The sequence below is a fragment of the Papio anubis genome, chromosome 2, assembly GCF_008728515.1.
Source record: "Papio anubis isolate 15944 chromosome 2, Panubis1.0, whole genome shotgun sequence".
NCBI lineage: Eukaryota > Metazoa > Chordata > Mammalia > Primates > Cercopithecidae > Papio > Papio anubis.
The window spans coordinates 95,172,259-95,198,117 of NC_044977.1; the positions used below are offsets into that span (position 1 = coordinate 95,172,259).

General features: G+C 42.3%; 1 protein-coding gene across 3 annotated transcripts in view; it reads right to left on the reverse strand.

Moving 5' to 3' along the window:
- LARS2 (leucyl-tRNA synthetase 2, mitochondrial) overlaps nucleotides 1-25,859 on the reverse strand; it is a 160,371-nt gene that overhangs the window by 81,465 nt on the left and 53,047 nt on the right. For all 3 annotated transcript variants that reach the window (XM_017955509.3, XM_017955508.3, XM_017955510.3), the window contains 2 exons: nucleotides 20,288-20,377; nucleotides 8,160-8,303 (listed from right to left, as the gene is read on the reverse strand). In XM_017955509.3, the coding sequence (XP_017810998.1) occupies nucleotides 8,160-8,303; nucleotides 20,288-20,377 (234 nt within the window). The remainder of the gene's footprint in view (nucleotides 1-8,159; nucleotides 8,304-20,287; nucleotides 20,378-25,859) is intronic.

A 25,859-nucleotide genomic window follows, 5' to 3' on the forward strand; every position in this document is an offset into this window, starting at 1 on the left:
AAGGGAATTACAGGTTCTGAAATGTCACCACCACAGTCCTAAGAATGCAGATGATGAAGGCCAAACTCTCCTAATGACAGAGCCACCTGTCAGATGAGATTGCTTCTGATTCGCAGAGCCACGTATGCCACCTCCCTGCCCCTGTGTCTACAAGATAAGAGAGAGGCTCCCACAGGAGAGGGAGGGAGTAGTCAAATAGCTACAACTTGAAAATTGTTCTCAGTCTAAGCTGTGGCATTAGACTATCCTTGCCTGAAAAGGTGGTCTCATTCCAGGAAAGAGGAGTCTTGACGGCAAGTCTGAAAGCTTTTATTGGTCTAATCATGAAAAACAAAATGGTAACAGCCATCCCAGGGGACATTCTATTCACTTGCCTTCAAGTTGGAAGCCTTGCAAATATAGACTGAATATTTGCAAGACCATAAGACCATCCCTTTCTAAGACACTCAGGTCTAAAGAAGATGTGTAAATAAATTATGATATAGCCCTGATATCATGCTGTTTTCTTTTATAATTATCAAAATGATAATCTTTTTTTTTTTTTTTTTTTTTTGAGACAGGGTCTCACTCTGTCGCCCAGGCTGAAGTGGGTGATCTTGGCTCACTGCAGCCTCCACCTCCTGGGGTTCAAGTGATCCTCTCACCTCAGCCTCCTGAGTAGCTGGGACTATAGGCACATACTATAGGTGAACACCAGCACACGCAGTTAATTTTTGTATATTTTCTTTTATTCTCATACACTCCGGAGTACGTGTGCCAAACATAGCTGTCTTTATTTCACTGACAGGGAGGGACAGTGGAGTGTGGGCAAGAAGTCAGGGCTAAGGGAAATGAGATGATGGTAGAGAATTGACCTAATAAGAGACTAAAACAGATGTGACTAGGCACTCGGTGGGGACACTTGGGAGGTCAGCAGGAAGGCCCTGCATTCAAGGAGGGAAACCTGATGGCCTGTACTGTCTCTGTACCATTTAGAAACACCATTGGTTTCGGAATCCCAGAGTGAGGGCCCAGTCCTGTACCAACCCTTGGCAGACCTCTCCTGGAGGAAGTTCCCTCTCCGGCCTGCTGAGAGCCAGCTACTTGCCTCCTCCCAGCATCTCACCTAGGCCCCAAGCTGTTATTAAAGATTTTACTCCCTCTATTCAGGCAGCTTTTCACTTGCCTGGGAAGTGCCAGGGAAAAGCCAACCTCAAGTTGTCTACTTTTCTGTGGCCTTTGCGCCATTCCCACCCCTGCCCAGTCCCATCCCTAGAAGGACTTCTGAGGGGCTGGCTCTCCCAGTAACAACTTCCACCTGGTCCCTGTGGCACTGGCCACTCTGGCCAGCAATCATGCTGAGAAGGGCTGAGAGCAAAGGATGGAGGATAGAAGAGAGTTCAACTTAGAATAGCTTAGGAGAGAAAAGATGTTGGAGAGGCAGGGAAAACAGAAAACAGAAGCAGGAGATATTATGTAAGAAGGAGCAGAATTTAACAATTAATTAGCTTTGTGAGACAGGGAGTCAAAACCAGATCCCTGGGACTGGGAGCAGAATCTACTGTAGCCAAGAGAAGAGACAGCCATGGCGTGGGGGAGAATCCTGACAGGGAGGCTGGGGGCTCTGAGGGTGTGGCTGAGCACTGGTCTGAGAACAGGGGTCAAGAGCCGGCATGGGCTCTGGCCTCCTACCCCACAGTATCTAATCTTTTTTAAAGTGAGGAGGGATAAGACCACCCTCAGCCCTGTCTGACCACAGAGGGGCATGGTGGGGATAAATGCAGTAAGAGCTTCGAAGCCATAGAGCTTTTAAGAGAAAGCCCGGCCGGGCGCGGTGGCTCAAGCCTGTAATCCCAGCACTTTGGGAGGCCGAGACGGGCGGATCACGAGGTCAGGAGATCGAGACCATCCTGGCTAACACGGTGAAACCCCGTCTCTACTAAAAACACAAAAAACTAGCCGGGCGAGGTGGCGGGCGCCTGTAGTCCCAGCTACTCGGGAGGCTGAGGCAGGAGAATGGCGTAAACCCAGGAGGCGGAGCTTGCAGTGAGCCGAGATCGCGCCATTGCACTCCAGCCTGGGGGACAGAGCAAGACTCCGTCTCAAAAAAAAAAAAAAAAAGAAAGCCCTTGTCGTGGATAAACCCAAGCATCATCATCATCACCAAATCCCAGCCCTGGCCTGGTCCTCAGAGCCCTGCAGAGAAGCTGACAGTTTGCTAAACATTTCTCACTTGCTCCTCTCAGTTCTGTCATTTTGCCTCTTCTACCAACATCTAATTTGTGCCCCCCACCCCCATCCCACCCCCTTAGAAGGCACAGTATACACACACATGAGGAGGAAGTACTTTGAAGCACAAACAGGAGGAGACGCTTTCTTGAGGTCAGAGGGCAGAGTAGGGTCAAGTTACCAAACTTCTCTAACAATTCCTTTGCAAAGCTTCCAGAGCAACACAGGGGTGACAGGGGTGAAGGGGATTAAGGGGGCGATGTGACTGGAGAGGCACTTCCTGGTGCTACCTGTGACCCAGCCTCTGTTCTGGGGCTGAGACAGGATCTGAAGTTAGGAGCAGAAAGCCAGGCAAAAGGCCCAATTTCCAGGGGGCAGCCAAATGCTTCCACAAGCATCCCAGTGCCTTAGAGTTGGAACAAAGGTCCCCTAACAGTCTTTATTCCACAGTTCAGGTGACTCTTGGAGGCTGGACCCTGCCTCACTGCTTCTGTGAGGCTGTCTCTTCGCTCTAACGTCCTCCGCCACCTCCCCAAAGAACTCCTGGCACAAACTTCCCTTCTCTCCCCTTACCTCCTCTCTCCTCCAGCCTCATGTTTGCATGCTCTGCAGGGTAAAACAAGACCAGTGTGTTCTGGTAAAGGTACTTCTGCTTTACCCACAAGTTCACAGGTAAAATCAGGAGGACAGGAACAAAGAGGGCAGGGAAATGGGCGCTTATTGCCTCCAGCGCCCACCGATTTCATAATGGCTCACTGTTGCCCATCTGCTTCTCACCAGCAGAAATTCATCCCAGTTAGAAATACTCGATGAAGAAGGTTTCCTGCACATCTACAGGGCAATAAGATGCTCCCTTGCAGACATTCTGTGCTTCCCATCTTTCACCACTTCCTCAGTGATGCCTCCTTGGATTGCTGGGTAGATCTGGGGCTCCGCTTTCTCCTGCACTCTCCTGCAGGGGATGTGACGGCTCATGTCCACCACTGTCTGTGGCACTAGAGTCTAAGCTCCTTAAGAGCAGAGACCTCAGCTGCTCTGTCTGTATTCTTAGCACCCCACCTAGGGTCTGGCCAGGCACTCAATAACATCTCAGGAAAAAAAATGAATGAATTCAGACCACGGAGAAGGAGGAGAGACTGCTGGTTTAACAGCTCAGCCGCTCAGATTTGAATCCCCATGCTGTTACTTATTACTAGTATAAGCCTCAGTCTGCTCATCAGTAAAATGAAGATAAGAGGAGTACCTACCCTCAAAAGATTAAAGTGAGGGTTCAGTAAGATGGTACAAAGAAAGGCCTGAGCCCTGATCTGAGATAATCAGGTAGGAAATGAGAGGCAAATGCAGACTTTGTTCGTATTACAGCAGTTGCCATATAACTCCTGAAAACCGGGAAAACATAACCACCAATTTGGTGTGGGGGTTGACTAAGCACCATGAGGGCATGGTTATGTCCATTTAACACCAACGAGGGGCGCGTGCATGATGCCCAGGGGCTGAGAGCCTGCACTGCAGCCAAGAGGGGCCAGCGGAGTCAGCAGGAGATATCAAAATCACAACTCTAATAGAGAAGTTCAAATGTGAGACCTTCTCCCTATTTGCCTCTCCTTCCAATTGTCACTCTGCGGTCAGGAACTGAGGCATTCCATCAGACTCTGAATCCCTTTTGCTTGCTGTATATAAGGCTCTAATCCATCCTCCTCCCCTTGCTCTCACCTCAGCAGTGCTGCCCACAAGACACCGCCCACACAGCTCTGCCAAGACTAATTCATGTTCTTCAGATACTCCTACTGCAAGTTTTCTTTTTCACAGAATGAGTGTGGCTGAAATCACTTTTAATGTTTCACAAAGCAAACAATCCTAGGAAGACTGGGTGGGGGGTAAGAGGAGAAAAATCAAATATAACACAGAACAGCCTGAATAAAGCATCTTTATATTACTGGGTTCTCTGTAGTTTTCACATCAGGCATTGTCTTTAAAATTAGGAAGTTAAGTGAATGAAAGGAGGGCTCCTTCACAGCCATGCTCCCAAGAAGACCACAGCCATACATCACAGAGGCAGCCCGCAGAGCTGCAAAACGAGATGCAAATACAAAGCTCTAAAGATAACTGTGCGGGCACAGCTCACTGCCTATCCCAGCACCCACTGCCCATCCTCTTCCCCCCTCCAGCTCAACTACAGAAGCTAAAAAGCCCAAGCCTGCTTTCCTAGTCTCCCTTGAAGCTGGGGGTGGCCAAAACACACCTGGGGCTAACAGGACATCAGTGGAATTCTACTGGGGATTTTTGAGAAAGTTTTTGTTTTCCAGATAAAAGGAACAGGTTTTGGCACTGCCCTTTCTGCTTCTTTTCTTTCTTTCTTTTTCTTTTTTTTTTTTGTAGAAATGGGGGTCTCGATATTGCCTAAGCTGGTCTTGAACTCCTAGGCTCAAGTGATCCTCCCACTTCAGCCTCCCAAAGTGCTGAGATTACAGGCATGAGCCACTGTGCCCAGCCCTTTTCTTTCTGTCTTAAATGGAGACGCAATGTCTGGAGCTGCAGCAACCATCTCTCCATAAGGTGACAGGAAGACAGGGCCAAGAGAACTACTGAGATGACAACTCAGAATCCTATCCCAGTTCAGTCTTGGCAGACTGTTATGTGGGTATAGTAATTTCCCATTTGTTTAAGCCACTGTATCTCAGGTTTCCAGTTGCTTGCAGCTGAAAGCATTACTAACTGATTCAACATCTCATCCTTATCTATACAGGAGGACTTCTTCACTAACTCAAGACGATTTTTATCATACCAGGTTTTAAAACAGATGTCCTACCTACCTCACTCAATCTTTGAAGTTTTGGACCTAATTTCCCAAATAATTTTCCAAATAATCCAAATAATAATTTCCCTATTATTTCCTATATCTACTCAAATATCTCCTGGCCATTTCAAACTTAAAAGGGTCAGGACTATGTCTCTTCCAGGACTCCCTATCCCAGTAAGCAGCTTAACCATTCATGTGCTATTCAAGCCAGGGTTTCCTCGATGTTACCATCTCCTACATACTGTCTTCCAATATATTACCAAGCTCTATGGATTTTGCCACCTGAGTATTTTTCTACCTACTTACTTATCTCTACTATTCTCACCCATGTCTAAATTTTGCATGCCTGGACCACTGCAATAGCCTTCTAACTGGTCTCTCTGCATCCACACTTGCCCTTCCTTCCACAGTGATCTTATAAAAACATAAATCTGACCATGCCATTCCCTTCCTTAGAATCCTTTAGTGGTTTCCTATGGTCCCCATGGTTAAAGTGCAAATTCCTCAAGACCTAAAGACCTTGCCTGATCTAGCCCCTAAACATCTCTCCAGCCCTATCTTGAGCCTTTTCTGCTTGGCTTTTTTAGTTTAAGCTACAGTGTCCTTTCAGTTTTTCAAACCCATCATAAACCTCTCTGTTTTAAGGCCATTACACATGCTGTTCACTACATAGATGTGTGAGGGGGGAGCTTCCCTCAAGTTTTATGTCTACATAACCCTTACTTATCCCTCTGTAGCCCAAAGAGTGGATTTTTCATTTCAGATATTAAACTTTCGTATTCTAGATTTCCAACTGGTTTTTTTTTTTTTTTTTAAGTTTCTACTGTCGCCTGAGATTCCCCATCTGTTCATTCATTATGACCATGTTTTCCTTTAAGTCCCAGACAATTTATATGATAAATGTCTTTGGTTTTATTTACTAATTCCAACATCTGGGTCATCTCAGGGTCTATTTCTATTGGAATGCCTTTTTCCCCCCTTGATTTTAGGCCATAATTTCCCGCTTCTTTACAAGTCTAGTAACTTTAATTATATGTTGTACATTGCAGATACAACCTTGGGAGTCTGGATTACACTGTCTCCCTTTAAAGATGTGGAGTTTTGTTCTGGAAGTTCCTTTTGAAACACTCAGGCTTATTTTATTTTTTATTAAAATGAGTTTATTTTGATTTTGTCGTAAGTCTTAGGGTGTCATCCCTACTCTAATGCATGGCCTTTTTTGGGGGTCTCTACTATATACCCTTAGCTGTATACAGTATATATACTATATACTCATAATGCCAATGTTTTCCAGTACTGCACAGCCCCCTCATGTCTGTGTCTCTGTTCTGTTCTCAGCCCCACAGCATTGATCTCTGTTAGGCTTCATGGAGTCTTGCTCTCCCTCTTCTCCAGATTTTCAGAGCAAACCAAGTGCTGACCTCAAAGACAGTTTTTTCAATACATCTGCACAGGAGTTCAGCAAAAAAACAGGCGAGTCACCATGGTAACTAACCATTTCCACTGAACAGTTGAAAATTCACAGCTGACAATTTAAAGAATAATGCTCCCCAGTTAGGTTATTACATTTCCAACTAGAGGCAGAGGTCAAAACAAAAGAGCTAATTAGGTGGCCTCTCCAACAATGCCTATAACAGAATCATCTGACAGGTCCAAGAGGTAACCAAGCATCCCCCCCAGTAATGTAGTGGACCCCAACTGTCAGCAGATGGGGGTTCCCACTGCTTGGGGTGATAGAGAATGCAACATCCTCAGCTTTGTTCTTCACATTCAGTCTCCAATATTGCTGTGCTTAAAAGGAACAAGGCACCATGTTAGCAAGTTCTAATGAGCACTTCTCCAAATCCATATGCTATTCTCTGCTGCATTCAGAATAAATGAAAATGGAAAAACAGCCTCATTTAAGACATGTCTTTTGCATGAGGAAACTAGAGGTCATATTTCTGTATGGCACTGGTATTTTGAGTTGGTGTCCTACAATTCTAATTCACAGAGTTTTGTAGTGACCACGGGTTATTGAGAACCTTGTGCTTTCTTTGTATATAAGAACGACAGTATTGGATCTAACCCAGAGGCCATTTCAGTCAATACCCATAAAGCAACTCACAGTCCACCATGAAAGGGGACAACTATCCTTCTTATGGTGACTACCACAGGGGAAGAACAACATGACATACCACAAGTAGTCCTTCATGATGCCCTTACCTTTTCAGACCCTACTTACATCCAGTCTCATGCATACATAAGAACACAAAGGTCACCAAATTGCCATGTGAATGTCCCTAATTTCCTTTAATCATTTCTCTCTGGAGTTTCAGGGAGTGACCCCTCAACTCCAGCACCTTGAAACATGGTAAGCTCAAAGAGCACATTGCACAGAGTGGTCCCAACACGTACAGAACTGATTTTTTGCCCAGGCTCTTGGTGATTTAATAAGCAAGTCCCTACTTTCAATGCTTGGTTTTGACTTGAATCTCTGAACATGGAAAGAGCTAGAAGGCACCTTAAAGACTGCTTGGTCCAACCTGCTCATTGTATTGATGAGAAAACTAAGGCCCAGGAACCAGTTTATCAAGCTTTAGCACCTGCCTTAGTTTATTTTCACTTGGCCTTCCCTGATGGAGGCCAGCCATCTCTTCACTTCTTTTAGCTAATCTCTTCTGGACCTCCATTGAAAAATTTAAGAATGTGAAGTCTAGAGTTGGATGGGAAAGACATGCACCAAAGTTAATAAACCAAAGGTCCATTTACTTATCTGAGATTCCATTCTATCTTTCTGGAGGTCTCATCAGAACTACACAGTTGAAGACACTTTTCTCTCTTTTTTTAGGGGCCACCTCTCTCTTTTTTGAAGTTTTATCACTGATACAATTATGGATGATTTTTGACCTCTGTGGCAGTGAGTTGAAAGGTCAGCAAACAATGGCCTACAATGACCTCTAGGTGCTATACTTGACTTACAATTGAAGATACCAGCCCATCACCAGCAAAGTGAGTGATGAGGCTCAGCTGCTTCCTGTCTGTACACCCATGGCTCTGAGCCCCTCCTAGAGCTCACCCCCCACAGTGAGGCTCTCTCCTACCCAGAAGCCTTTGGTGTTGCCTGCCAGCATGTAAGGCATTAGTGGGGAGCCTCCAGGCTGACACTCACCTTTGCATAAGCAGTTGTCTTAATAAACCACTGTCTGAGGTACTTCTGTTCCACCTTTGCTCCAGAACGCCATGAACAGCCATGTTCGTCCACCTGCTCATTGGCGAGCACTGTTTGATCCACTGGGTCCCAGTTAACCAGGGCCTGTATAATTCATGAAACAAAATGGCACAATCTGGTGAGTACTTTTTTTTTTTTAGATACAGAGGGTCACACTGTTGCCTGGGCTAGAGTGCAGTGATGATCTCAGCTCATTGCAACCTCTGCCTCCTAGGTTCAAGTGATTCTCCTGCCTCAGCCTCCCGAGTAGCTGGGATTACAGATGCCTACCATCACACCTGGCTAATTTTTGTATTTTTAGTAGAGATGGGGTTTCACTATGTTGGCCAGGCTGGTCTCAAACGCCTGATCCACCTGTCTTGGCCTCCCAAAGTGCTGAGATTACAGGCGTGAGCCACCGCGTAGGTGAGTACTCATTTAATGAGACCATCCTGAGGTTTCTTACATGGGAGAAGGCCTGCAAATGCAATGGCTCTGCTCCGTGGAGTACTGCTTGGTAAAGAAACCACTTGCAAGTTGTACAAAGAACACACTGATTTCCTCTGTGCTTCCATCTTATTAGAACAGGCTTGGGAAAGAAGACTTTAAGGATGCGTCTAACTCAACTTTGGTATCTTAATATGAAAGGATGAACTTTCAGGATGGAAAATCTTAGCAAGCAGAATAAAAGAAGAAAAAATGGTACCTATTTAAAATTTAAGGCCGGGCGCAGTGGCTCAAGCCTGTAATCCCAGCACTTTGGGAGGCCGAGGTGGGCGGATCACGAGGTCAGGAGATCGAGACCATCCTGGCTAACACAGTGAAACCCCGTCTCTACTAAAAAATACAAAAAACTAGCCAGGCGAGGTGGCGGGCACCTGTAGTCCCAGCTACTCGGGAGGCTGAGACAGGAGAATGGCATGAACCTGGGAGGCGGAGCTTGCAGTGAGCTGAGATCCAGCCACTGCACTCCAGCCTGGGTGACAGAGTGAGATTCTGTCTCAAAAAATAAATAAATAAATAAACAAATAAATAAATAAATAAAATTTAAATAGAATAGGATTATTTTAGGGAAATAAATCTTCAGTGTACAACTCGATAAATTTTTACAGTTATATACTCATGTAACCATCACTCATTTCAAGATAAAGTACATTTCCAGCACCCTAGAAAACTCTGTTGTGCCTTCTACCAATCAATACCTGCCCCCACAATGGTAGCTCTTCTGAGCTCTGTCTCCATGGATTCGTTCAGCTGATAGAACACATAAAACATGTAGTCTTAACTATTATGAAGATTCATTCTCTCCATAGAGTTCTAGTTAGTGTTTATCTTCATTTAAAATAAATACCTCTGTCATCTACATTCACACCTTTATGACATTCAGGTACCACTTGGTACAAAGAAGGGAATGAGTACAGAGAGATGTGTTGGGGACTTAAAATATCCTGACTTCATATACATTTTTTTGTAATTTTTTTTTCTTTGAGACAGAGTTTTGCTCTTATTGCCCAGGTTGGAGTGCAATGGTTGCGATCTTGGCTCACTGTAACCTCCACCTCCTGGGTTCAAGCGATTTTCCTGCCTCAGCCTCTCGAGTAGCTGGGATTACAGGCATGTGCCACCAAGTCCAGCTAATTTTGTATTTTTAGGAGAGATGGGATTTCACCGTGTTGGTCAGGCTGGTCTCGAACTCCTGACCTTAGGTGATCCACCCACCTTGGCCTCCCAAACTGTTGGGATTACAGGCATGAGCCACCATGCCTGGCTGTAAAAATTTTAATAAGCAATTCTAATAAGAGATTGTGTTCACTATTACCCATTTGCCCCTCCAGACCCTCTTCCTGCTCTGTTCTGTGGCCCAAGAAGTTGACCTCTGCGACCTGCATTCCCTTGGACTCTTGCCTTCCGGCTGGGTTCGATCAACGACAGGCACACTGGCTGCTTCCTGGCCACGCGCTGGCAGCGGTCACGTGCCTCTACTGAAGGTCATCACCTCTGTTGGGCAGGTCTCCCCTGCTGCTACAGCTACTGCTCTCCCATGTTCCACGAACTGCTCCCTAACGTTGCCCCTGCAGCCTAGAGGTGGCAAAGGCATCCTTCTGCTGCCAGGGTCAAATGCATCACCATCCCTTCTGAGTTTCCCTGAACTCCACACAAATAGTCCTTTATCAAATTTTCTTCAATGACTCCTTTCAGGTGTGCTCTCTCTTTCTTGCTGGGACCCTGACTGATCCAGAGATATGTCTAAAAGTTACATAAAAAGTAGGGGTGAGGGGAGGCTAACCCATCTGTGGGTTGTAATTTGTGGGCTGTAATTTTACAACTAGAAGCAGTACCCCCATTGAAAAATTTAACTATGTGAAGTCCAGAGTTGGGTGGGAAAGACATGCATTTGTTTCCCTTCTAAGATAGGGTTCCCAAAAGCCTTGACTTAATAAGTACATAGAGCCGGGCGCGGTGGCTCAAGCCTGTAATCCCAGCACTTTGGGAGGCCGAGGTGGGTGGATCACGAGGTCAGGAGATCGAGACCATCCTGGCTAACATGGTGAAACCCCGTCTCTACTAAAAATACAAAAAAAAACTAGCCGGGCGTGGTGGCGGGCGCCTGTAGTCCCAGCTACTCGGAGGCTGAGGCGGGAGAATGGCGTGAACCCGGGAGGTGGAGCTTGCAGTGAGCCGAGATCGCGCCACTGCACTCCAGCCTGGGCGACAGAGCGAGACTCCGTCTCAAAAAAAAAAAAAAAAAAAAAAAAAAAAAAAAAAAAAAGTACATAGAGACAAAATATGGGACAAAAGTACCTTAGACCTAAAAACTTTAATAAACCAAAGGTCCATTTCCTTATCCATTATTCCTGCCTGTGTTAGGGGGTTGGAGAGAAGGGCACCACTTAATTATTTCTTCTTTTTCTTGAGACAGGGTTTCACTCTGTCACCCAGGCAGAAGTACAGTGGCACAATCTCGGCTCACTGCAACCTCCACCTCCTGGGTTCAAGCGATTCTCCTGCCTCAGCCTTCCAAGTAGCGGGGACTCTAGGTGCCCACCACCACCCCCGGCTAATTTTTGTATTTTTAGTAAAGACAAGGTTTCACCGTGTTGGCCAGGCTGGTCTCGAACTCCTGACCTCAGGAGATCTGCCTGCCTTGGTCTCCCAAAGTGCTGGGATTACAGGCATGAGTCACCATACCCAGTCTTAATTATTTCTTTTTAAAAAATTATTAATTGAAAAATCATAATTGTATTTATGTAATACAGTGTGATATTTTGATATATGTACACAATGTAGAATAATTAAGCTAATAAAACATTTTTTGTGGTGATAAATTTACTCTTTCAGTTATCTTGAAATACACAAAACATTATGACTGACTAGAGTCACCCTCCTGTGCAGATCTCAAAACGTGACCGACTAGAGTCACCCTCCTATGCAGATCTCAAAACGTATTCCTGCGTCTAGTGGAAACTTTGTACTCCTGACAGGACTTCCCATTCCCTTGCTCCACTCCTACCCCTCCAGCCTCTGGTAACTATCATTCTACTCTCTACTTCTATGAATTCACCGTTTTTTAGGATTCCACATATAAGTGAGATCACATGGTATTTGCCTTTCTGTGCCTGGATTATTTCACTTAGCATAATGTCTTCTAGATTCATCCCTGTCATTCCCAAATGACAGAATTTTATTGTTTTTTGAAGCTGAATACTATTCCATTGTGTATATACTCCACATTTTCCTAATTCATTCGTCCGCTGATGGACACTTAGGTTGATTCCACATCTTGGCTACTATGAATAGTACTGCAGTTAACATGGGTGTACAGATATCCCTCCGACACACTGATTTCAATTCCTTTGGATATACTCCCAGAGGTGGGATTGCTGGATCATATCGTAGTTCTATTTTTCATTTTCTGAGGAACCTCCATACTGTTTTCCATAATGGCTATAGCAATTTACATTTCTACCCACAGTGTACACAGGTTCTGGAAGGGTTCCACTTAAAATAACAGGTAGAAAGGACCAAGTACTGCTTAGGAATGTAGACAGTTCATTCAAGAGGCATCTCCCCACTCCAGACAACCCACGCACAACTAAAACTGTATGAAATATAAAAAAAAAAAGTAGAAAAAGAGCACCCCATATCCCTCCACCTCTGTCTCTTGTCCCTGGCAAACCTCAGAGGATTTGGAAGAAGTGAACACTTGGTACTGCAGATTGCAAGAACAAATAGGACTGTATTTTCTTATCGACATTTCCCACATGGCCTGGCATCTCTCAGGTTCTAGGTCACAAAATACAATGAGGAAGGTGTGTTCCTAAGAGGTTTGCACATCATAATAAAACCCAGGCATCGAATGAAAGACAAAACAAAACAAAAACAAAAAAAGCAAAACACAAAGGCAATTTCTCCCTCTAGTGAAAGACTTGGGGGAAAGGGGAAAAACACCAAAAGAAACAGTGTCTCAAAAGATGCATCAGCTGTGAGAATCCACAGGATTTCTTTCTAGAACTCTAATCCACCTCAGCCACAGAGTTGCAGATTCAGGCTCAGACTTTCCAAGAGCGGTTAAATTAGGAGTCATCAAAATCCAGGGCCCTGGGGCTCAGGGAGCACAGCACCTGTAACTCCTTGAAGCCCTGGAGTTGCTTCCTAAATCCCTTTGCTCAGGTCTCCTCTCTTGGACAACTGTCTCTGTCAATAGCTTCCCTCATCCAGCAATCCTGGATTTCCACATTTTGAACATTTACTTGGATGAACATGCTGATTTTTAAGCAAGCACAGCCTTATGAATAGGATATAATTTCTGGGCAACTTCACTGACTCTATTCATTTCCCTGGTTGGCATTTATGTTATCTATCACCTACTGAAGCCAATTCCATGTTCCTTTGTAGTTAACTAGCCTTATTTGTAAAATAAAGTCAAGCCTGTATTGAAATGAACCTTAAATTAACACTGAAATCATTAAAACACTTGCAAACACACTGAGCTCTGGGTAGATTTTACCCACTGCTTCCCTCGCAATAGTTATCTGGGAATATTACAGAATTGGACATTCCAAAGAAGGTAATTTCCCTGCTTATTAAAGGGTTAAACATTAGGACTAATATTTTTTGCTTGAGTGATTTGTGGGAAGCTTTTAGGAAGCATTTTAGAAATGCACCTCATAACACAATTACAAACACAAAGGAGCCATGTTCATAAAGGGTCAAATCTGCACAGTGATTAGTCAGAGCAGGGATTTTTGTCTCTTCTCTCTACTCTTCTTTGCCATTACGCTCTTGGAGTTGTAGGTGACTTTGGGCTCCCTTGGGGATTATGTGGGCAGTATGCTCCTAATTTTGTGTTTATCAGCTTTCCTATCTGTGACACAGCAGCTGTGGGGCTTGCTGCCCCAGCCAGCCCTACTGTTTCAAACCCTCACGCCTCTTATCTCATTTTTACCATTTCTCCTCTTCCCTCAGATCCTCCTTGCCTTGCCTCCCTGCCTTGCCCTTCACACAGGTGCCTGTCCCTTCTAGATCACACCCACCATCAGCATGCTTTTGTCTCTTGGCCAGCATATCACTCCTCAGGCCCTTGTCTACTCTCCATTGTTTTCCCCGCCTCTCTCCTCAAGCTCTGCTTTTCTTTTCTTTCTTTTCTATTCTTTCTTTCTTTCTTTCTTTTTTTTTTTAATACTATCAAAGACCTTTTCTGAATATACTGTCAGCTTCAGGTTCCAGAAGGCTAGTAAAATATATATTTTAGGGTACTGATTTTTTTTAAGGTCTATTAGCTTCCTTCTTGACAAAGCATGCTTAACTAAGGAACATCACATAGGTCTTATAAAGTAGCACTCAAAATCAATCTTGCTCCATTCCATCCAGAATGGGCCTGAATTTGGACTAAGTCCAGGGGGAGCCCACAAAGCTACCGTTTGTTACTGTCACTACATTCCAAAGCCACAAGGAGGCACAGTGGAAGAGGTGCCAGTATGTAGCAATTCTTTCAGTATGCTTCCTGAAGCCAAGGCCACACTGCAAACTTAGCTTTACCTAATGGGTAAATTAGCACCATCACTAGCTGCTATTAAATTCATGTAGACAGCTAAAGACAGACTCATAAATTAGGGGACTCGCTATCATTCCCTAGAATGTTCAAGCATAATAAACCATTATTCTTTCTAATAACTATATCCACCATCCAAGGCTAAATACCAGCACAAGACTGATAATCAACGAGTACCATACAGGAAAAAGAACTTTGAAGAGAGATCAACAGGACTCCAGATAAGCAACTCCAGACAAAAAATGCACAAGGAACTAGAAAAGCAAGAACAAACCAAACCCAAAATTAGTAGAAGGAACGAAATAATAAAGATCAGAGTAGAAGTAAATGAAATTGAGACTGAAAAAAAAAAAAGACCAACAAAATAAAAAATTTGGTTTTTGAAAAGTCACAAAATCAACAAATTTTTACCTAGACTAGGAAAAAAAGAGCCAAATAAATAAAATCAGACAGAAAAAGAAACATTACAACTTTTACCACAGAAATACAAAGGATCATTAGAGACTATCATGAACAACTATACATCAACAAATGGGAAAACCTAGAAGAAATGGATGAATTCCTGACACACACACAACCTACCAAGATCGAACCATGAAGTAATCAAAAACCTGAATAGAACAAGTAATGAGTTCACAGCAGTAATATAAAGTCTTCCATCAAAGAAAAGACCAGGACCTGATGGATTCACTGCTGAATTCTAACTAATACCCATTCTTCTCAAACTCTTCTAGAAAGAGGTAATTCTTCCAGACTCATTCTATAAAGTCAGCATTACCCTGATATCTAAACCAGACAAAGACATAACAAAAAAGAAAGCTATAGGCCAATATCCCTAATAAATAGAGATGCAAAAATCCTCAACAAAATAGTAGTAAACAGAATTCAACAACACATTAAAAAGATCATTCACCGTGATCAACAGGGATTCATCTCAGGGATGCAAGGATGGTTCAACATACACAAATAAACAAATGTCATGTCATATGACAAAACCAAGGACCAAAACACATAATTTCCATAGATGCTAAAAAAGCATTCAATAAAATTCAACATACTTCGTGATAAAAATAAAAATAAAACACCTCAACAAATCAGGTATAGTAGGAACATACCTCAACACAATAAAGGCCATATATGACAAGCCTATAGCTAATATCACACTGAATGGGAAAAAATTGAAAGCCTTTCCACTAAGATCTGGAACAAGACAAGGATTACCACTTTCAACACTTTTATTCAACATAGTACTGGAAGTCCTAGCCAGGGCAAGGAGGCAAGAGAAAGAAATAAAGGGCAACTAAACTCGAAAGGAAGAAGTCAAATTATTCTTGTTTGTAGATAACATGATTTTTTATTTAGAAAAACCTAAAGATTCTAACCAAAAAACTTAGACTCGATAAATAAATTAAGTAAAGTTGCAGGATACAAAATCAACACACAGAAATCAGCAGCATTTCTATATGTGAACAATGATCAATCTGAAAAAGAAATCAAGCAAGTAATCCTATTTATAAGAATTACAAATAAAATACCTAGGAATAAATTTAAGCTAGGTGAAATATCTCTAAGGAAAACTATAAAACATTAATGATAGAAATTGAAAAGGACACACAAAAAGTGGAAAAATATACTATGTTCATGAACTGGAAGAATTAATATTGTTAAAATGCACATACTACACAAAGTGATGCACAGATTCAATGCAATCCCTATCAAAATATCAATGACATTCTTTACAGAAATAGAAAAACAACCCTAAAATCTGTATGGAACCACAAAAGACCCTGAATAGCCAAAGCAATCCTGAGCAAAAACAGAACAAAGCTGAAAGCATCACACTACCTGATTTCAAATTATACTAAAAAGCTATAGTAACCCAAACAGCATGGTACTGGCATAAAAGGAGACACACAGACCAATGAAATGAAACAGAGAACCCCGATATAAATCCATGCACTTATACAGTCAACTCATTTTTGACAAAGGTTCTAAGAACATACATTGGGGAAAAGACAGTCTCTTTAATAAATGTTGCTGGGAAAACTGGATATCCATATACAGAGGAATGAAACGAAATCCCCATTTTTTACCACATAAAAAAATAAACTCAAAATAGATTAAAGACTTAAATGTAAGACCAAAAACTATGAAACTACTAGAACAAAACATTAGGGAAATGCTACAGGACATTGGATTGGGCGAATATTTTTTTGGGGTAAGACCACAAAAGCACAAGCAGTAAAAGCAAAAATAGACAAATGGGATTACATCAAGCAAAAAAGCTTCTGCATAGCAAAGGAAACAATAAACAAAATGAAGAGATAGCCTACAGAAGGGGAAAAACATTTGCAAATTATTCATCTGACGAGGGATTAATAACCAGAATATATAAGGAATCCAAACAACTCAATAGCAAAAAACAAAAATCCAAACACTCCAATTAGCAAGTGGGCAAAAGACCTGTATAGACATTTCTCAAAAGAAGACATACAAATGGCTAAAAAGTATATGAAAAAAAAAAAGTTTAACATCATTAATCATCAGGGAAGTGCAAATCAAAACCACAATGAAACATAATTTCACTCAGTTAAAATGGCTTCTATTAAAAGACGGAGTAATGGATGTTGGTGAGAATATGGAGAAAGGGGAACCCTCATACACTGTATGAAAAACAGTAAGGAGGTTCCTCGTAAAATTAAAAATAAAACTAACATATGATTCAGCAATCCTACTGCTGGGTATATATCCAAAGGAACTGAAATCAGTATTATTGAAGAGATACCTGCACTCCTGTGCTTATTGTGGCACTATTCACAATAGACAAGATATCCAATCAACCCAAGTGTCCATCAGTGGATTAATGGATTTTAAAAATGTGGTATATACACACTATGGAATATTATTCATCCATAAAAAAGAATAAAATCCTCTCATTTACATTAACATGAATGGAACTGGAGGTTACCATGTGACATAAGCCAGGCACAGAAAGACAAATATCAAATGCTCTCACTTATATGTGAGAGCTTAAAAAAGTGGATCTCATGGAAGTAGAGTGTAGAATAGTGGCGGCCAGGGACTAGGAAAGGAAGGGGAGAGAGGGGGGATAAAAAGACAGTGGTTAATGGGTACAAAAACACGGTTAGATAAAAGGAATAAGTTCTAGCATTTGATAATATAGTAGGGAAATTACAGTTAAAAATAATTTATTGTATGTTTCAAAATATTTAGAAGAAATCTATTTCCAACACAAAGAAAAGATAAATGTTTGAGGTGATGGATATCCCAATTACCCTGATTTGATCATGACACATTGTATACATGTTTCAAATATCACATGTAAAATATGTACAACTATGATGTATTAATCAAAAAAAAAAAAACCCACAACAACAAAACCCTCTAAAACTACATCGACGGAATAGAACTTTTTAAAAAAGAGTTTTAAGAAAATGTTTTTCAAAAGGTGAAATTAATGTTCTACCAAGTAGAGGTCTTTATGTTCATATTCGCAGCTGAAAATACTTTGTTTTGTGAAAGCAACAGCAGATTCTTTTTGCAACAGAACTGAACATTTGGTGGACAGTGCTTGTTAAGAACAAAAGACTTAAACACTCCAGCTATGTTTAGTAATGCTCTGCTCAAATACCATTCCTAAATGCTCATTTACCTGAGTTATTTTGGTTAAATATGCTTTACAAAGTATATTTCTAAAGTCGGTTAACTTTAAAGTTTATTCTAAAAATTTGTATTTTGAAATAAACCACAGAAATAGAAGGCTAATAGCAATGTTTTCTGTTTCAAGGCCAATTTGAAAATAGCTATCCAATAAAAGGAGATTGCTGTGGTCTGAATGTGTCCCCCAAAGTTCATGTGTTGGAAACTTAATCCCTAATGCAACAGTGTTAAGAGGTGGGACATTTCAGAGGTGATTAGGTCATAAGGCCTCTGCTCTCATGAATAAATTGATGTTGCTATCACGAGTGTAGGTTAGTTATCAAGAGTGGGCTTGTTATAAAAGTGAGTTCAGCTGGGCATGGTGGCTCACGCCTGTAATCTCAGCACTTTGGGAGGCCGAGGCGGGCAGATCACCTGAGGTTGGGAGTTCGAGACTAGTCTGACCAACATGGAGAAACCCCGTCTCTACTAAAAATACAAAAATTAGCTGGGCGTGGTGGTGCATGCCTGTAATCCCAGCTACTCAGGAGGCTGCGGCAGGAGAATTGCTTGAACCTGGGAGGCGGAGGTTACAGTAAGCCGAGATCACACCATTGCACTCCAGCCTGGGCAACAACAGCAAGACTCTGTCTCAAATTAAAAAAAAAACACAAACACAAAAAAACAAAAAAAAACCAGTGAGTTCGGCTCCCCCTTGCTCCCTCCCTCACTCTCACTCTCTCTTGCCCTCTCACCTTCCACTGTAGGATGATGCAGCAAGAAGGCCCTTGCCAGAGGCCGGCACCTTGATATTGGACTTCCCAGCCTCCAGAACTATGAGGAAATACATTTCTGTTGTTTATAAATTACCCAGTCTCAAGTATTCTATTGTAGCAGCACAAACCAACTAAGACAGAGAGCTACCTGGAAAAAAACCAAGACTAAATCCTGCCCAAGCAGCAGTGTGGGGGTGGAGGCAACCTAGCAGGCCCTCCCGGCCAGAGCTGACTGGGAGCAGCCTAGTGTGGATTTCTCCATCTGGTCATGTGTTTTGGTCTTTCCCTCATAAACACCATCTCTTTTTAGTCAAAAAGCCAATATTTGTTAAAGAATAGAACACTATTTTTTACCTCAGTTCTTTCCTCTCTCTTTTGCCTTACCCCAGTAGGCTGATGAGCTCAAAGGGTCCTCTTGTCTCACCATCTTGATACTTGAGTAACTGGGACTAATTTTTTCCTACTTTTTGTAGAGACAGGGTCTCACTGTGTTGCCCAGGCTGGTCTTGAACTCCTGGCCTCCAGCAATCCTCCTGTGTGAATCTCCCAAAGTTCTGGGATTACAGATGTGAGCCACTGTGCCCAGCTCTGACTTTTTAAACACTATTTAATTTTAATTATTTTAAACTTAAATTCACATGTGGCTAGTGGCTATCATCCTGGACAGTTCTATGTCACACTATGATGCCCTTGGCTCATCTCCTACCATTCCAAGTCTTATCTACCATTATTGAGCTCCCACCATAACAAACACTTCCATTTCTCAGGAGACCACTGTGATCGCTGTTCTTTAACTATTACCTTTAATCTTTCCAAGAACCCTGTGTCTTCATCCATTTTCTGCTACTGTAACAGAATAACACAGACTGGATAATTTATTAATAGAAGTTTATATGGCTGATTCTGGAGGTCAGGAAGTCCAAGAGCATGGTGCCAACATCTGCAAGGGCCTCTGTGCTGCATTATCCCATGGCAGTAAGTAGAACAGCAAGTAAGTGTATGACACACACACACAGAGAATTTGGCTGAACTCATCCTTTTATTGGGAGCTCATTCCCACAATAATAACATTAATCCATTTATTAGGACAGGGCTCTCATGACCCACTGACTTCTTAAAGGTTCCTCTTCTTAAACCCATCACGATGGCAATTAAATTTCAACATGAGTTTTGGAGGGGACATCCAAACCATAGTACCCCACAAGGAAAATGTGCCCACTCCCATTCAGCAGATACAAAACCATGTTTCCTAGAGGTTAAGTTACCCAGCTGGTCACACAGCTGGGAGAGGGAGCTGAGCTAGGATTTGAGAAGCTGTATTCTTTCTTCTTACACCCCCTCCTTGATCTCATTACAGGAACCAGAGAGCAGGTTATGTGGTAAGAATTCAAGGGTGAAAGAAGCCCAGACCCTGTCTTGATGACACTAAACTGAACTAGGAAGTAGTCACTTTCTGGGTCTGCTGTGACTGAATTTATGAACTTGAGGTAGCATTCATTTAACTGCTACTGTGCAAACAGGGTTTACTTGCTTCTTATTTAACAATGATGTATCCTAAAGATATTCACTAAATTTTAAAAGTGCAGCTAATTTTAACTTACCTCCTTTTGATAGGCCAGCCCAGCCTCATACAGTTTAACAAAGAGATACTGAGTCCACTTGTAGTAATCTGGCAAGCACGTAGTTATTTCCTGCCAACAAAGAAGAAAAATAATGTACAGGCCATTATAAACATCCCCGCTGCCATGCATGCATCAGTCTTGCAACTGAATTTTGAAAAGTAATGAAATCACAAAAATATTTATCAGCTCAAAATATTTTCACCAATTGTAAAGTAAGGAGAGCTGCAATTTATTCTGGAAAGATATGTTATTGAAATGCCACCTACACCTTTCTGAGGGCATGTTCAATGAGAAACTCAACGTCAAGTCTTTTGCACACCTCCTGCCCACTCATCTATGGCACTAACAAGTGAATTACGTTGTACAAAATTGGGTATTAATATTTTTGTCACACAAACATACACGGGGGCCCTGATGCTTATTCACAAACGTAGTTCATTTTGAAAGCAATCACAAAATTCAAGAGGAATATTTGCCTGCCTCAGTATGATCCTCATTTGAAAATACATCTTGTGTTTCCGCACATAACTGGGGCTTTGTGGCTCCTTTAGACTCCGTATATTCCACTTACTCCATTATGTGAATCGGGCCGTTGTCTACTTAGGAAGAACAATTAAAAACATTAAACTTAGTAAGAAACCACTTGGTTTATATTTCCAAGTCTAAATCAAAGGTTCCCAAAATTTACTTTCTGTCCTAAAAACACATTTGTTATAGAATTCTGAAAAACACAATTTATGGTTGATAAAGTCAAATAAACACAAAACCTCTACACTGTCACGTTTCTTTTCTAGTGCTCTTCAAATGTTTCAAATGATTCCGTTTGTAACAGACTTTATTTTTAAGAGACAGAAGTCTTGCTCTGTCGCCAAGGCTGAAGTGCAGTGGTATGATCATGCCTCACTGTAGTCTCAAAATCCTGGGCTCAAACGAACCTCCCTCCTCAGCCTCCCCAGTAGCGGAGACTACAGGTGTGTGCCACCATGCCTTGTAATAAACTTTTGATAGAAGGCATACTTTTACCAAAAGTGCAAACAACTCAGTCTTCCTTAAGGTGAATAAATGAGACAGCTTCAAACGCGGACTTTGGGCATGTGGTAGGAACTAAGCAAGGTGTCAGGTAAACATCTGTGCTCCCAGTGGGCTGTTTTTCTTATGTAAGATTCCTGAGTCCTTCTTTGTGCTGTTTTATAAAAGTAGCAGAGTAATAACTATTAGAAAACAATTCTTTTAAAGGGAAAATAACTCAACTCTGACTATTGGCTCTACCTTCCCACTTCAAGGCAACTAGTGAACCACCAGCCAGTCAGAGGCTTTGCCCACATTGTAGCTGTCTGCCTAGGCCAGCTTCCACAACACAAGAGCCATAATTTCTGAGGCACACATACGATGCAGCCTTCTCTGGCTTCCAGCTTCACAGATGTCTACAGGAGCGTCATGCACAAAGATCTTCATCAACTCAAGAACCTAACCAGCACTCTGCCAATGGGCTTGCTTCCCCAAACCTCCAAATTCATCCTTATCCATCATCTTTTCCTCCCCAGCTACCCCTCCAGCTAGCATGGCACAGAACTTGTTCTCCTCAGTTTTCTAGACAAGCAACTTAAAAACTTCCATTGTTAACGAAACCCAGGGCAGGAGCTACATTTGGTCTATTTCATTGGCTCATTGTTGTATGCTCAGGTCCCGGCACATTGAGGCACCCAAAATTGTTGTTGAAGGAAGAATAAAGTAGAGATATGAACTATTGCACATTGAATCAAGTTTGATTCCTTCATGTAGGTTTCACAACAAAATTCAAATTATTACATTGTGGTCCCCAAGATGAACTGGGATAGGGGATGTGGGTAAGGGGTAGAGGTAGTATAGAAAAAATATTCCCAAGACTTGGTCATTGTGGATATATCTTTTTATTTTTAAAAAATCTTTACCCACTAGAGGTTTAAAGAAGTGTGTGAAATAATTTTGAGAAAATAATGAGAATTGTTAAATCTAAGGGATAGAGGTTCAATATTTTATTTTCTCTATTTTTCTATTATTTGAGTTGTTCATATCAAAATTCTTTTAGTAAATATGTAACACATTATATATTATATATGTAATATATATACAACATATTTTATATATACACACATATATAAAATATACAAGTATGTGTTTTTTTCTCTAAGCCCGTGAATCTGCTTCTACAGAGTGACAGCAAAAATTACACAGCCATGAAACAGCATTGTTATCTTCATTTAGATTGATGGTTCTGAAAATCGCTTTTACCTAAAGTAGAAAAAAGAGGATGATCTAGTCAGGAAAAACAATGATCTTCATCCAACCAAGCGTTAGCCTACTTTCAGTCAAACCTGTAACGAGAGGGCATTCTCTTTGGAAGTGTCAGCTCCGAGGTAAAGGGAGGAGTGGGGAATTACAGGCCCCTGCTTTCACCCTGGCTTCCAATATGGGTCTGATCTATTTATTTATGTTACATTTCTGCACATGTCATTTGAAGAAAAAGCAACCTCAACTGCTAAAAGAGTATAGCCTGAAAACCACTGCTCCAGGACCATTATTCCAATCACTGGCAGTTTCATTTCCAGGCATATACACAGCACTCAAAAGTTCCATCGTACTGAAGTGTGTGACTCACCTGCCCAGAGGAGGCTGGGAGTGCCCTGAGGAAGACACTGTGCTCCTGTCCCTTTTATTCCCATCTGCTGCACACAGGGCCCAGCCACCGACTGACCCTCAGTAATGTCCACTCCATGAAGAAATGCCAGAACAGACACTCGCAAGGCTCACCAGGAGCTCAGTCTCACACGGATCATAAATACGGTTGGGAACAGACATCACTTAGAAATACATCTCCTGAAAGTCATAGAGCCCTCTGGAACCTTCCCTGATTTGCTCATTAAAACAAAGCAAAACAAAAACAGCTATTTTGAGTCTTCTAATGCTTTATCTCAATCAAAATAATCAAAGCCATCTTTCTGAAATTAAACTGCTGAAAAGATTTATTTTAGTCAACTGGCTAGAAATCAAGAGTCTATTTTCATATTTTCACTGGGAAGTGCCTATTCAAAACCCAGTTCTGTAGACAAGGGTCTTCTTGGGGTCTCAATACCCACAGAGGTGATGTTAATAGTCCTTTCTTCCCTTCTGTAAAGCAAGAGAGCTCAACTGGGAAAATTTTATTACCCAGAGACCATCTGGCACTGACTGGAGACATTTTTGTTTGTCACAACTCAGGTGTGTATGTTGTGTGTGTGCTACTGGCATCTAGTGGATAGAGGCCAGGGATGCTGCTTTAAAAACCTGTAGTGAACAAGACAGTCCCCAGAACAAAATAATCACCCAGTCCCAAATGTCAATCAACAGCGCCAAGGTGGAGGAACCCCGATCCATGAATTCAGATTTCTTCAGTCTGAGTTATAATCACAGACTGATTAAAGAAGCATCAATCAAACAGCTCTCTGGTGGCCATTCTATACATACTGATAACTTGTTAAACATCAATGGGCAAAAGTGGAAACATGGGGGCGGTTAAGTGAGTTTCCCTTCTCCATCGGGGGTAGCCCCATCTCTGCTGAGCACGACTTGCAGTGCACACAGGAATGCTGCATGATGCGACCACCAAGCCTTCTACCAACTCAGAGACCAACCAGAGGAAGGGACATGTCAAGTCTGGGGTTGCAGGCAGATAAAATTCTGAAACTCTATTATGCGTGCATAATGCTATTCACTGGTAATAAGTGGTTGATTTTACTATCTAAATTTTAAATCATTTAATATGCCTCCAAGTAGTTGTCTGACTTGGAAAATCTACATAATAAATTTGTGTAATAAATTTCCTATTTTGAAGTTAGAGATGCATACAGTTTTTCTTGATACATGAGTTTATCCCTTCCCATAAAATAGTTGTTGAACAAATAAATGTTTAAAGATCATCCATGAGAATCTGCCCCACAGCACCCAAATTCCAGACGGAACCCTGCCTGCAACTCCAAGTGGGAACCCAGAGTCTGTGGGGTAGGGCTTCCTGTTGCTCACATCTGCCCACAAGCTGTGGGATAGCACCAACTGGTAAGAGTCCTTAGGGAGACCACCACAGAAGTCAAATAACAAGTTAAAGGCGTTTCCTTCGGCCCGTTTTTCCAATAAGCCAACGCCTACGTTAATGCACCATTGTTTTTAATACTAAAGTCAGGCAATTCAAAGTTATAGCTACAAAAGCACTGGCAATTCAGCCACACTCCACATAAATCTATATAAAAGTGTCAACTTTTATATCTTCCTGAGCTCTAGAAAGTGCAATCTAGCTGCCAAGAGACCAAATTTACGAGTCTGGGATTCCAACTAGAATTGTTCCTCTAAGCTGCATTTCTACATTCTATAATACCTGGTTTTTGGCATTAAAAATATTTTGCACATTCACAAGCAACCACAGAGCCCAACACACAACCTGAGTTCTCTGAGAACACAAGTGAGGCTCAAAATACCATCTTTTGAGACCTGCCGCCCATACCTCAATGACTGCACAAATTAACAACTAAGCCAGTCTGGCCAGCAGCTCCTGAGACATAGCGATTCATCAATGATAAAGTCCAAGAAGGTTGAGCCACGGAGGCCTATACTATTCCTGCTATAAAATAACACTTGGTCTGTAAAGGAAAAATCACAGCACTTGGCCACCTTCCATATAGCCCACTGAAGTCTCCTCAGGCTCACACTCCTTGATCCAGGAAAAGAGCCTGGGAGAGCGTGACCTCAGGAAAGACCCTGAAGCCATCTGACTTGGGTCTAAGTCCTCGCATCACTAGTTTGTGGCCACGCCACATTTCCCTATTAGAAAACAGAAGCAATGAAACACATCTAAGAGGGTTGCTGTGAGGTTAAAAGGCAATAATGTGTGCAAAGCATTAGGCTGGGCTTGCAAGAAAAATCAACAAGTACTGCATCCCTTGGCTTTACTCAGAGCGTGTGATGGGCCAGGTGCGACGGCTCACGCCTGTAACCCCAGCACTTTGGGAGGCCGAGGGGGGCGGATTGCCTGAGGTCAGAAGTTAGAGACCAGCCTATCGACATGGTGAAACCCTGTCTCTACTAGAAATACAAAAAGTAGCCAGGCATGGTGGCATGTGCCGGTAATCCCAGCTACTTGGACGGCTGAGGCAGAAGAATCGCTTGAACCTGGAGGTAGAGGTTGCAGTGAGCCAAGATTGTGCCACTGCACTCCAGCCTGGGCAATACAGCAAGACTCTGTCTAAAAACAAAAAGAGCGTGTGATGGCAGGGGTGAGTGAGGCTGGCTTCATTACTATACCACTCAGAGGTGGGCTGATAGAGCCATCAGCCTACTGGGGTAAGGCACAAGGGAGAGGAAAGAACTGGGGTAAAAAACAGTGCTCTACTCCTTAACAAATATTGGCTTTTCGACTAAAAAGAGATGGTGTTTATGAGGGAAAGACCAAAACACATGACCAGATGGAGAAATCCACACTAGGCTGCTCCCAGTCAGCTCTGGCCGGGAGGGCCTGCTAGGTTGCCTCCACCCCCACACTGCT